This window comes from Nannobrachium achirus (genome assembly GCF_963921795.1).
Source record: "Nannobrachium achirus genome assembly, chromosome: 15".
Classification (NCBI taxonomy): domain Eukaryota; kingdom Metazoa; phylum Chordata; class Actinopteri; order Myctophiformes; family Myctophidae; genus Nannobrachium; species Nannobrachium achirus.
In genome coordinates this window covers 14,140,131-14,154,807 of record NC_137822.1, presented here as the reverse complement: position 1 = coordinate 14,154,807, position 14,677 = coordinate 14,140,131, and the positions used below count along the sequence as shown (strand labels likewise).

General features: G+C 41.7%; 1 protein-coding gene and 1 long non-coding RNA gene across 2 annotated transcripts in view; one reads left to right on the top strand and one right to left on the bottom strand.

Annotated features, from left to right (window-relative positions):
• Positions 1-14,677, bottom strand: part of LOC308299483 — a 711,129-nt gene that overhangs the window by 630,634 nt on the left and 65,818 nt on the right. The window lies entirely within an intron of this gene.
• pappaa (pregnancy-associated plasma protein A, pappalysin 1a) overlaps positions 13,300-14,677 on the top strand; it is a gene marked incomplete at both ends in the record, with an annotated part of 282,732 nt that continues 281,354 nt past the window's right edge. The window contains 1 exon segment of the mRNA XM_080743260.1: positions 13,300-13,717. Within this exon segment, the coding sequence (XP_080599386.1) occupies positions 13,300-13,717 (418 nt within the window).

The following is a 14,677-nucleotide window of genomic DNA, read 5'->3' as shown; positions in this document are numbered from 1 at the left end:
CGTGAAATTGTCCGTTTTATCTGTACAGATAAACGCGCCTGTGTGCAAAGGGCTTAAGAGTGTCTTTTGAATCCCTCGTTTCTATGTCAGCAATCTGGCCAGCCATCGTCAAAGAAAAGGTCCTTTTCACTTAACTGGGGCTCAGTTAGTCTGTTCTTGAGAGACTACTATGTCAGTGGTTCTCAAACCTTTTCATGTGAAGGACCCCCAAAATTATATGTATTTGGCCACGGACCCCCATCTCAAAATATTTAGTTCCAGGGACCAACCAGAAGCAAAATTTGAGTAACAAACGTTTGCTTTAAAAATACATATATTCAAAGATTTGCACACATTTTCACGACTTTTTCAATAGTTAAAGCATTCAATAATCCCAGGCCTAAATGGGTAAAAAGAACCATGAATGTTTCTATGAATTGTAGATCAGCTATTCTGAAATAATGTCCACCTATTAAGATGATACAGTAGCAAACACTGGGATGCTGTTAAGATGAGGTTAAGGGGATATTTCACTTTCAAAAAAACTTTTGGTCATTTTATCGTCTAATCAGGCTCTTATGAACACCCTGAACAATTTGAATTTAATTTGCTTTGATTCAATATTTAGATATTTGATCTAAATGTTATCAGTCCTCCAGGAGGAGGGCCCCATACACTCCCATTGTAACTTCAAACTCCATTTTAACCAGGATAGATTCATTAAAAACACCCATTATTTTTTCTAGGGACACATACTACCCTCCTAATACGTGAGCAGGCCGTGTTTTTTTGATAACTTTTTCATTTATTTGTAATAATTCTTTGGAAAAATGGAAAGAATTAAATACAATAGAAAATTATTAAAAATAAATGAAAAATGTTTCAAAAGAACACAGCCTGCTCACGTATTAGGAAGGTATTATCAGAGTCACCAGAAAGAAAAAAAAAATAATAATGGGTGTTTTTAATGAATCTATCATGGTTAAAATGGAGTTTGAAGTTACAATGGGTGGGTATGGGCCCTGGAGGAGGAGGGCCATGATAACATTTACATCAAATATCTAAATATTGAATCAAGCAAATTAAAAACTGTTCAGGGTGTTCATGAAAGCCTGATTAGATGATAAAATGACCAAACCTTATTTTGAGATGGGGGTCCGTGGCCAAATAAATATCATTTTGGGGGTCCTTCACATGAAAAGGTTTGAGAACCACTGACATAGTTGTCTCTCAAGAACAGACTAACTGAGCTCCAGTTAAGACGATGGCTGGCCAGATTGCTGCCATAGAAACATAGGTTTTTCAAAAAACCTCAGAAGGATTCAAAAGACACTTATAGAATTGGGTAAAAATTCAATTGTTCACGATTTTTCAAAAATAGCAGATCTACAAGCTCGCAGCGCGGCACTCGGTGCCGCGCTGTGAGCTTGTATATCTGCTATTTTTCAATAGTTAAAGCAGTCAATAATCCTAGGCCTAAATTAAAGGTGCCTCAAAGAACCATCAGAAAAGGTTCTTTTGAACCTAGCGGAGGTGCTCGCTTTGAACTTTTGATCCTGTGGAGGGGTCCCTGGCCCGGGGGGTCGTGGGGCGGGCGGTGGTGGGTGCTGCTATTCAAAAGCAATTCAACTCAATTTCCTTGCGTAACGCCAAGGATGGGGAATGACCTTTATATGTGCATGCTTCAGAGCATCTGCTCCCCCCCCCCCTCCCTCCAGTCTGTACATGGTGTACCAGTCTACAAGGATGCTGCTGACCAGGGACGTGCTGGGCCCCAGATTCAGCCCGGGAAAAAGAGTTGGAGAGGCCCTCATTGCGCACTCGCTGCTGCTACTCAGAGATTTGCCATTTCAGATCATGACAAGTGACAAGCCAGTGGGCCAATTACTGTACATGAGTTATATGTCGTCGTTGTCGGGTGGAAACCTTGTATGTCCAAAACCGTTTGTTTTGTATTTATCATTTAAAAAATTATTTAAACTAGTGAAAAAAGCCGATCTACAAGCACACAACGCCTCGCACCGCGAGGCGTTGTGAGCTTGTAGATCTGCTGTTTTCACTACCTTTATGCAACGGCCTTGTATGATGAGGCAGGGCTTTGCTTTGCGAAAAAATGTAAAATTTGAAACTTGGAGATACGAGGTTTTCTGCCCGACAGTGACGATTTACTTTGTTGGCCACCCAGCCCCCAAAATGGAACGATCGAAGGACGACATTTGATGTTTAATTTTTTCCTAATGGCCGGCCTGGACCCGGGCCGGGAATGAACCGGCCGTTCGGGAGTTGTCCCGCTTTTCCCAATGGCAGCACGTCCCTGATGCTGACTGTAGGACGTTGGGTCATCAGAGATGGGAAAAGTACTCACATTAATCTTTACTTGAGTAAAAGTATCAATACTGCAATGTAGAAACACTCCGTTGCAAGTGAAAGAAAGTCCAGCATTCAAAATGTTCTTGAGTAAAAGTACACGAAAGTATTGGCATCAAAATGTACTAAAAGTACCAAAAGTAAAAGTACACATTTTTTGGGGAAAATAGCAGATCTACAAGCTCACAACGCGACGCGTTGTGAGCTTGTGGATCGGCTATTTTCAAATGGCCAAGGTATAGAATAGGGCTAAAGTGATTATTAATATATGTTTTTATATATTATTATTAGTTTTTGTATTGTTTTATTGTATTGTAATTGATATGGATCTCCCTGGGTCTGAAATAAAGATTGAATTGAATTGAATTGAATATTATAATTTATATCTGCAAAGTAACTAGTAACTACAGTTTTCAAATAATTGTAGTGGAGTAAAAGTACAACATTTGGATCCGAGATGTAGTGGAGTAGAAGTAAAAGTATCGGAAATTGGAAATAATCGAGTAAAATACAAATACCTCAAAACTGTACTTAAAGGAGTAGTTCACCACTTTTCAACCTGTCTTCATATAATAGGTCCTCACTAATGTTCATAATAAAATAGCACAATTTTTTCTATTCAGTCTGGGTCTCATAGGAGAGCTGTCAAATCCTTCCCACCGGTGACATCATCGTTTGACAAAAAAGATTTAAATAATATTTAAAAAAAAAAAAAAAAAAGATTTTTATTATCACGAGAACAATGGCTTCCACTTTAACATTGCAACTTTTTCAGGAATAAAAAGCCTGCTGTTTCTAATAGCTTGCATTTCCCATTGATGATGTCACCGGTAGGAAGGATTTGACCCACCCACAGCTCTCCTATGAGACCCAAACTGAGTAGAAAAAAATTGTGATATTTTATCATGAACATTAGTGAGGACCTATTATATGAAGATAGGTTGAAAAGTGGTGGAGTGCCCCTTTAAGTAAAAGTACTTAGTTACTTTACACCTCTGTGGGTCGTATTCTTCTCTATCTTAACCCATTAAGACCTGAGGCCCATTCACAATCTTCCAGATCCTAACAGTTTTCTGTAAAACGTACACATTGCTCTCTATCAGTTTTTACGACCGTAGGTCGGCGTTTAGTATGAAAACCTGCAGGTCTTGCCTCATGTCACACTCCATATATGGCAAAGATCCCTGATGTCATCAATATTAAGCCCATATCCTGGAATGCCCATATATGGATATATTGTGTCAGTCTCATGTGGTCTATGACGTCAGACATCTATGATGTCAGACGTCAGTCTCAATCTCCATATTTGGGAAAATCTGGCCACATTTTGTGCAACCAGGTCTGTGTATTTATTTGGTCAAAGTTGATCTCATAGACCACATGAGACTGACCTTTTATGCCCATGTTGATCCCTGATGTCATCAACATGAACCCATTCAGAACGGGTACACAGTATTGTGTATTATTATTTTATGTTTTAACTATTGAAAAATAGCAGATATACAAGCTCACAGCGCGGCACCGAGTGCCGCGCTGCGAGCTTGTAGATCTGCTATTTTTGAAAAGTGCCAGCACTCGCCCAGCAGTCTGCCGTTACTCAGGCGCAGGGGCGTCGCACCACATTCTGGGCCCTGGGTACAAGGATTCACTGCGGGCCCCCGCACAATTATTTTGTGCTTTAACTATTGAAAAATAGCAGATATACAAGCTCACAGCGCAGCACCGGGTGCCACGCTGCGAACTTGTAGATCTGCTATTTTTGAAAAATCGTCTTTGAATATTTCAAATCCTTTTTGAAAAATCTATGTTTCTATATGTCAGTGGTGCTCAAACTTTTTCATGTGAAGGACCCCCAAAATGATACGTATTTGGCCACGGACACCCCATTTCAAAATATTCAGTTCCTGGGCCCCCCAGAAGCAAAATTTGAGTTACAAATGTTTGCATAAAAATACACATATTCAAAGACTTGCACACATTTTCACGACTTTTCAAAAATAGCAGATCTACAAGCTCGCAGCGCACCACTCGGTGCCGCGCTGTGAGTTTGTAGATCTGCTATTTTTCAATAGCTAAAGTATAAAATAATCAAGGCCCCTCCACCTTTGGTGTCCCACTTTCCCCCCCTTGTGACACCCCTGCTCAGGTGGATGCGTGCACGTGCTCATGTGCATGCGCCCATAAGACACCCCAAGGACAAGGAGCAACCTCGCTCTTCTCGCCCTTAGGGTGTCTTACTAGTGCTCAATGTCAAGGACCCCCAGAATTACATGTATCTGGATCCCCCCTCATCTCAAAATATTTTCTTTCAGGGGGGCCCCCAATAGCAAAGATTTGAGTGAAAAGAAATATATATATATAGAAAAAGTTTCACTTAAAAAGTATATCGTCGTTATCGGGTGGTGTCCAAAACCTTCCATTTTTTATTACTTTAAAAATGACTTACCGTAATATAGTCAAAGCCAACGCCTCGCAATGCGGAGCGTTGCGTGCTTGTAGATCTGCTATTTTCAATACTTTTTTTGCAACTCTCTTGTATAATGAAGTAGGGCTTTATTTCGGGGGAAAAAAAACATACACATTTGAAACTTGGAGATACCAGGTTTATGCCTGACAGTGACCATATTTATATATATATATATATATATATATATTCAAAGATTTGTAGGAAATATTCACGATTTTTCAAAAATAGCAGATCTACAAGCTCATGGCACGGCACGAAGTATAGAATACTAGTTACGATTTAAAAGAATTACACAGATGATCCCCGGTTTGAAGGAGCTATAAGCTCTCATTGTCCTCCTCCATGGAAAAAAGGGACAGTGGCGATGGGTGAAGGAAGTTGTTGAGTATGGAAATGTTGAGAAAGGCCGACGACGGTGCGATGAAAATAGCTGGCACCTCTTTTCCTCCTCTTGTCATTTACAATATTCCATTAGTCAGCAACTATGAGAACTGGATCTGCATTTTTATTCGCTAGACACGTTAGATTATTTTATTATTAAGTTCCTTTTTGAATCTATGACACTTGATGGCGTCAATATCACGAAGACATTACATTAAAATGCTACTTTGTGTGGTTTCCGATCGGCAAATAAAGAAAGACCATGAAAACCGACATGTCTCCTTTCCGACATGTCTCCATTCCGACACTAACCCTATCTCTAACCCTAACCCTAACCCCTAGGCCCATGGGAGTGTCGCCACTCCGACAATAAGAAGTCAATTTCGGAGTGGCGACATGTCGGAATGGAGAGAGCCTCCCGAAAATAATGTATATATATATATATATATATATATATATATATATATATTTCTTTTTCTTTTTTTTTCCAGAAAGAACTGTAAACGTTCTGTTTTTGTATTGCACACCATTATGCCTTTTATGGTACTGAGTGTTAGAGTGTATACGGTACGAGCCTTTTAAGCCGTGACATCATTTTGTAGGCAGAGGAGAACTCTGCCCCCAGAGCATTTTCTGTCCCTCGCTATTTCAACAGATCCGAGACAAAAATAACGACTAAAGTATAATTCTAACACTTTCCTTTCAACAACAAAGAGAAGAAAAATGTGTAAAAAGATTCACGGAAACTGGGGGCAGAAATTCTCCTCTGCCTACAAAATGATGTCATACTTAACAGCCCCACTACAGTACCCAGCTGGTATTGCGCTATGCGCTGGCTTTTCCCATAATCCCTAGTCAGTCTATTGTGAATGGCAGTGGCCACAGTGTTGTTATTTTGCGTGTCGTTATACTCAGTAAAATATCGTCGTTGTCGGGTGGAAACCTCATCTCCAAGTTTCAAATTTGTATGTTCTTTCGCAAAGTAAAGCCCTGCTTCATCGTACAAGGCCGTTGCACAAAAGTAGTGAAAACAGCAGATCTACAAGCACACAACGCCTCGCGGTGCGAGGCGTTGTGTGCTTGTAGATCGGCTGTTTTCACTTGTTTAAATCATTTTTAAAAAGATAAATGCAAAACGAACGGTTTTGGACATACAAGGTTTTCATCCGACAACGACGATATATTAATACCCAGAAGAAGGTTGTCGTTATTGACTTATCAAGAACCTTTCAGACCAAGGTTCTTTAAAGCAGTGGTCCTCAACCTTTTCAGGCTGCGACCCCCAAAATAATCATATTTTAACTGGGGACCCCCCTCCCACCCTGACGAGCACTAAGAGCTGAGGCGTTGAGGCGTTGCGAGGCGATGTGAGCATGTAGATCGGCTATTTTTCACAATTTCTGCCTCTAATATTTGACAATTTGGCCAATGTTTAATTTGTCATTTAAGAGGTATTAAAAAGTCCTTAAATTGTCACTTTAGAAATGTGGATATACCCTCTATACACTTAAGCTTCATGTTGGTTTGTTTACTGTTGACTGAGAAAACAATGTTGCACATTAATTTAATCATCTGGGGACCCCCCAAAATATTTTGGGGACCCCTCTGGGGGTCCCAACCCACAGTTTGAGAACCAGTGCTTTAAAGAACCATAAATGTTTCTATGCATTGTAGATCGGCTGTTCTGAACTGATGGCCACCTTTAAGATATACAGTAGCAAGCACTGGGATGCTGTTGTTTTTAAGAGGTTAAAGAAGGTGCCTCAAATAACCATCAGAAAAGGTTCTCTTGAACCATTAAAAGGAACATGAAGAACCATTCACTAAATACAATGGTTCTTTAGTAGGGGATGGGTCTTTGTGGAACCTTTTATGAACCATTATTTTCGTGTGGGAAGGGCTAACTTCTGTTTGGGATGATGAAATTACAGTGCAATGTATGTGTCTCTTTCAAAGAAAAAAAGAAAAAAGCCATTCCAAGGGACTCGACTGTAAGCAAAACTACATGTTTTAGGCCAGCGTCCAGACCATGAATCACCTCATAAGAATAGGATGGGTCTCAAGATGACTGAATCAGAAGTACATTTTTACAGCAAAGAAGTTATAGTCTTTGAATAAAATGCAATTTAGTGTTAGTCAAATATCATGACTAAATCTACAGTTTATTTTATTGACAAAATATTATTTTGGGAGGGCTTGATGGCGTTGTAATGCTTGATTTGCATGCTGAAAATAGCCGATCTACAAGCTCACAACGTGTCGCAGCGCAACACGCTGTGATCTCGTAGATCTGCAATTTTCAGTGCACAACACCCGAGCACAACCAATCATAAAATGACCTGTACTTCCGCTGGATCTCTTTTCCACCAGTCCCTCCCTTGTTAGTCTAATTTGTATTTGTTGACGACATTGTCAATATATTCTTATAGTCTTAGTTTTAGTCATCATAGTTTTTATTTTGTCAGTGAAAATTCTTTGTCGGTAGTACATTTTCATCATAGTTATAGATTAAATTAACAACAATTAACATTTCTGAAGGAAGAAAGTGTCATCAGAATTCAATGTGGAGGAATACTTATACTTCCATTGTCACAGCTAGCTTACAACAGTGGTGCTCTGCCTTCTCAGGCTGTGAACCTCCAAAATAATCATATTTGAACTAGGGACCCCCTAAAATAATCATATTTGAACTGGGGACCCCGCAAAATAATCATATTTGAACTGGAGACCCTGACAAGCACATGGAATGTAGGAGTGTGATGTGTTAAACTAAAGGCCTGTCCATACTTTGTCCAAAACCGAACTTTTCGGTCAAAAGATCCGGTTTGACTAAAAACATTATTCTAAAACGGCTAGTTCCATTCCTTGATTTTGATTGGCTGGTTGCCATGGTATACCTGAGACTGTAACCCACACCTTGAATCAGTTTATATCAAAGCCAGGTGCGTTATTTCTTTCCACTGTGCCGTGAGGCTGAACTAGAGAAGCGAGCGTTTGATTTCCTCTCAAATCCTGCCGTGCGGGTGCTTCTAAGCACCGCCCACATGCATAGGACAGTGACTGAATGGCTCCGGGCGGGGCTTGTAAAGGCAACAAGCGCCCTCTATTCTCCAGGCACCACTCGGCTGTTTAGCTTAATAGGTTGCTATGCTTTGCGTTTTTTATGTTTTGTTCACCCACATAGCAGCTAAATCTGGATGAAAATAAACATGTGTATGGATCGAATATGGTTCTTAACATGAGACTGATCTAACACAAGTGTTGTTTCCCTATTTTTTTGGCAAAAAGAATGACGTGACTTTGTAAACACACACTGCCTTCCGTAAGTTCCATTCCTGGATGTGACTGGTAAACGCAAGGAAATGTCTCTTCCTGGTGGCGGAGAAGTGTACTTTTTTCTTTAAATAATGCAATGCTATGATTTTCATGTTGCAATTATTGTGACCGTTTTAGAAAAGCAATAAGCCACGCGAGGCTTGTGGTTACCGGGGGAGTATACACCGGCTGAGAGGGTCGGAAACACTCGGCTGCGCCTCATGTTTCCCAACGCCTCTCAGCCGGTGTATACTCCCCCGGTAACCACTCGCCTCTTGTGGCTTATTGCTTTAATCACTCACGACTTCTGAAAAGCATTAGACCGAACTAGAGTTCGGAAATCTGCACGTCGGAAAGTCCGACTCACCGAACATTTCGGAGATGCCACGGACAGGCCTTTAGTTTGACTAAATAAATATTGTGAAAATAGCAGAGCTAACGCCTTGCGTTGCAAGCTTGTAAATTTGCAATTTTCACAATTCTTCCAATGTTTTACCACTTTGTATTGTATAGTTTGATGATTACTTTTCATGCAGTAATGAGGTTTTTCTTTTTTGAGGCATTAAACATATGTTAAAAGTCCTTAAAAAGTCCTTAAATTGTCACTTCACTGTCATCTGAGGTCCCCCCCCCCTGTCTCAGAACAGTGGTTCCCATGTCATGTCAAGGACCCCCAAACTCTGAGGTGTTTGTTTGCGTCCATCACCCAACACCACACATACACTCTTACGCTTTAACTGTCACAAATAGCAGATATACATAATATACATATATAAGCTCACAGCGATACCAGGGAAACCCTAGAAGAAAAGATTTGTGTTGGAAAAAGATTCAAATCCAAATTTGTCACACGTCAAGATTTTCCTTTAAAAAAGATGTTCAAAAACAGCAGACCTACAAGCTCACAGGCGTGTCGCATCTCGTCGCATTGTGAACGTGTAGTTCGGCTTATCGTTGAATGGCCAAGGTATAAAACGGGGCTAAAGTGATTAATTAAACTATTTTTGCAATGTTAACTAATCCAGGGACCCCTGGAATCCTTTCAATTCAAGGGGACCCCGGACTCCACTCTAAGAACCAATGGCTTGGGAAAAATTAGATTTCGACCAATTAGTGACCAATGTGAAATCGACTCCCAGCAAGTTTCTAGGTTGTATACCCCTCCCCAAAACACACACACACACACACACACACACACACACACACACACACACACACACACACACACACACACACACACACACACACACACACACACACACACACACACACACACACACACTCTCTCTCTCTCTCTGTCTCGCTCTCTCTCTCTCCAGAGACAAAGGGAGATATCTGTCCCAGAGTCACACCAACGTAGGAGAGGAGTGAGGCAAATATTGAATGTTTGTTTCCTCTTGCTTTTTATGGCGGGTGCTGCTTGTTCCCCCGCCGTCTAAGCACACACTTGCAACAAACAGCCGTGGACGAGAACACAAAGCACCAAGAGGTGGCATTCCTGTCTCTCACACTGTCTGTGTGTGGAAACCCATTAAACCCGAGTGCTCACTCAACCCTATGCTTACATTGGTGCTACGGGTGGCAGACAGTGAACGATATGCATATGTAGTTGTATGTCGTTGTTGTCGGGTGGAAACCTTGTACGTCCCAAACCGTTCGTCTCGTGTTTATCGTTTAAAAAACTATTTAAACTAGTGAACATAGCCGATCTACAAGCACCCAATGCCTCGCGATGCGAGGCGTTGGGTGCTTGTAGATCCGCTATTTTCACTAGTCTTTGTGTGACAGTCTTGTATGGTGAAGCAGGGCTTATTACCTTACGAAAGAACGTACAAATTAGACACTTGGAGATACAAGGTTTCTGATATGGGTGTGTGTGTGTGTTTGTGTGTGTGTGTGCGTGCGTGCGTGCGTGCGTGCGTGTGTGCGTGCGTGCGTGCGTGCGTGCGTGCGTGCGTGATGGCGTGCATGCGTGCGTGCGTGCGTTAGTGCGTGTGTGCGTGCGTACGTGTCGTTGCAGTCAGACAGAAACCTCATCTCCATATTCTCAACTTTGTGTGTTTTTTTCTGTGTAAATGAATGGCCTATACTTGATCACGTTATACAGCGTCACACAAAAGCATCAAAACATTAGCGGATCTACAAGCTCGAAACGCTGTGCGAATTGACGCGCCTCGAGCTTGTCGATCTGCTGCTTTCGCTATACAGTATATGTTAGAATTTGAATGCTGAAAAGTAATGGTTTTGGACATTTATGAGGTTTCCACCTGACAGAGATAGGCCGGTTGTGAAACTTGAACTAAAGCAAAAATATGTATTTGATTCTGATTTCAATCCAAAAAAAAAAAAAATTAACTTACAGGGTTTATCAACTCACAGGCCTATAATGTAAATGTGTGGATATAATAATGATAAACACGCCACGAAACACTGTTTCTGCATTTAAGTCAATTGCAAGTTAAAGGAGTAGTTCATCACGCCATGGAGACTTGAGTTCAATAATATTTGTTTGTATTTGTAGCATTCCTAAGACACGTTTTTGATTATAGTAAATTTAGCCCCATTGATTCCGAATGTGGATTTCACATTGTAAACTAGGAACAGTGATGATTGTTTACTAGTCTATGCTGGGTTGTGATGTGGAGAGTCTGTGAGAGAGAAATAGAGGTGCTGTAGTGGGGATTGTTTAAATCAGTTGTTCCCAAACTTTTTAGCCTGTGAGTGACTCAAAAGAGAAAATTACACAGTCAAAATAGCAGATCTACAAGCTCACAACGCATCGCTTAACTATATACTTCTTAATTGTCTATTATGTTTCATTTATGGCATTTCTTAGATGTGTTTGTTTCTTTGTTTGAAAACAGGGGCGTCAATTGGGTATGGCAGGGGTATGCAGCTGCCATACCCTGGGTCCAGGGGGGAAGATAAAAGTTAGTTCTGAATATGAATCCATGTCTCTTTGTCTATCTGTGCGGGTTATTGTGTTGGTAAATTACAGTAAAAATAACTACAAATGCAACATTTAACAAAATGTAATGGTCACTTTAACAAGGTATTATAATTATATTTAAGGTATATATAATTATATATTATATGTGCTTCTTCTTAAAATAAATATATCATGCCTGTTGCTAAGGTATGGCAACATGACTGGTGTCTTGCACACGCGCAAAGGCGCACGTGCAAGACACCAGTCATGTTGCCATACCTTAGCTTTTTCTGAACTTTTGAATCGATTCAAAAGGGGGTACAAAAAATGTTGTTTCCCCCCCTTTTTTCAAAATAAATATTTTTATTTCATGTATAAAAGAAAATGGGATTTTTTACTTGAGTCGTGACCCCATAGAAATCGGTCCCATGGCCCACAAATGGGCCCCGGACCCAGTGCTTGGGAACCGGTGGTTTAAATTGTAACCGCTAGAGGGATACATATACGCTTTCTACACTCTCTCTGTGTAAACACCACCCGATCACTATGTGCCACGAGAGAGAGAGAGAGAGAGAGAGAGAGAGAGAGAGAGAGAGAGAGAGAGAGTGCGATAGAGAGAGGCAGAGAGAGAGAGAGATGAGAGAGAGAGAGAGAGAGAGAGAGAGAGATGGGAGAATATTGGCCGTCAGTGAGAGTAGCCTACCTGTGTGACTTCCACTTCAAAAAACACAGCCCCGGAACATTTGAAACATGAGTTGCTCTTAAAAAGACTTACAGAGAGAGAGAGAGAGAGAGAGGGAGAAAAAAAAAAAAGAAAATGCTCCTAAAGCGGACGACCAGTCCCTGGCTCTCTCTCCCTCTCCTCTCTCTCTCTCTCTCTCTCTCTCTCCCCTCTCTCCCCCCCCCCCCCCCTCCCCCTCTCTCCTCTCCCCCCCCCCCCTCTCTCTCTCTCTCTCTTTCTCTCTCTCTCTCTCTCTCTCTCTCTCTCTCCAAGAGTCTGTGCTTCCAGGCAAATCAATGAGGATCGCGATGCTTTAGACTTCTGCTGCGCTCTCTCTCTCTCTCTACTCTGTCCCCGTTTCTCTCTCTCTCGCCTTACAAGATATAATTTAGTAGACCTTTAACACTATTACATTTCAACTTTTTTTGTGTGAGAGGCAGGCAGGCGACCAGAAATGCCAAGTTTTTAGGATGTCATCATTTTTAGTGTGAATTTTCCTCCTCTTCTTTTTTTGTTGTGTGTGCAATAAAATGAGAGGTCGCTTTCTTTTCACTTTTCTTTGGGATTTAATATGTGGGCTTGTTTTTTATATTGTTTTACGGGCAGGATAAGGGAACAAGCAGAAAGGTGTGACAAGTCTTGGCTTGGCGGACAACTGTGGATCTGCTGTGCGAGTCCTCCTAACTCCAGCCGTCTAGAGGGGGATGAGGGGGCATCCGTCGGACCCCCCACTTGATTGATTACTTATTAGTCATCCCTTTGGCTAAATGGGACCCATTGAAAAGGCACCGTGGAACACATACATGAATCAAATATTCCTGTGTCCCCCTGAATGTCTCCAGGAGAGTAGTTTTGCTTAAAGAGAGAGGGGGTCGTGGCTTAGCATTATAAAGAGGGAATAACAGCATAGCTTTATGGGGTTATTTAGACAGTTTCTACGCTTTGACATGCGGCTGTAAAAAAAGAAAAGAGAAGAAGAAATCTTCGGGAAGATTTCAAAGAGGAGAACATTTCTGGTTTTTGGACCTTACACATTTTTCTTAGTTAATCACTTGTTTCTTTTCTTTTCTGTTTTTTATATTATTATTGTTATTATTGCTCTATATATATTATTTTTTTACCATCTCCTCTTCCTTGAAAATGAAACTTTGGACATCTCCCTGGGTGTCCTGTCTCGTGATACTCGTCCTGTGCTTTGGATCAGAGTGCGGGACCGTCCGGAGGACCGCGGGGAGATCCAAGAGGGAGCTGGTGCGCATGAGGGAGGCGAAGCAAGCCGCCGTCCCGGGGGCTTCTTGTGCCACGCGGCTGCCCCGGGGCAAGCGCTCCCTGCCCGGCTTGAGTCATGAGCGGTCGCGGGCGCTCCGGCAGCGGCGGCGCTCCTCCTCGCAGGCGGAGGAGAGCTCCGGCGCTCCGGGCCGGGGGAAAGCCGTCTATTTCACCGGCAGAGGGGACCAGCTCCGGCTGAAGCCCGGCGTGGAGATACCCAGGGGGAACTTTACGCTGGAGATGTGGATCAAGCCGGAGGGAGGTCAGCGATCGCCCACAGTGATCGCAGGTAGGACCCCGTCTATATCTGACTGACACGGTGCTTTTTCCAACCCTTTTCACATCAAGGTCCATCATTTATTTATTCTGTACTTGAGCCACGGACGGACCACCGTTTGAGGAGATTTAGCCTCTCAGAACCCAAACTTTTGAACATTTTGTTGTCTATGGCAAAGATTTAAGTCCACAATCCCATGCTGTAGGCCTATTGCTTAATTTTGTAGACTTCTTGCAAATTAAGTAATGCAGATGTTTTTAACAAGAATGTAACTCTTGGGAGCGTAAAATGAAACCAAATTGACCAGTTATGGGTCCATTTGGTTTCATTTTACGCTTTTCAAGAGTTAAAACTCTTACATATCTACAAGGTTTGGTTACCAACTCTCCATCATCATTTAGCTGGGGACCACCTGGAACCCGCTTCTTCAAGGACCACTGGTGGTCCCCGGACCACTGGTTGAAAACCACTGGTCTATATCTGACACACACACACACACACACACACACACACACACACACACACACACACACACACACACACACACACACACACACACCCCCCCCCCCCCCACAAACATCATCATAATCTTGCTTTATAGTAACATTAACTGCTGTAAAGTGTAGCATGGGGTAGCCTATTTGTTGCAAACTTGTGCATGTGTGCCATCATCAGCCCCTCAAAACATGCATTGTTTTTTTTTAGTTGACGAGTATATATATATATATATATATATATATATATATATATATATATATATATATATATCAGACTACTAGACAGTGATGTAATGCTTTCAAAGGTGCAGCGGAGCTTTTAGGGCTCACATTTTTATTTCGCCACATTAAAGGGGGAGGACACTCACTCACCGTTACAGTGCTAGTAATATCATGTCATTTTTTTTACATTGCACTTTCACCCCGATATTGACTGTTTTAAAAACAAGCTTTTTAACAAGATGACTTGTTGTAT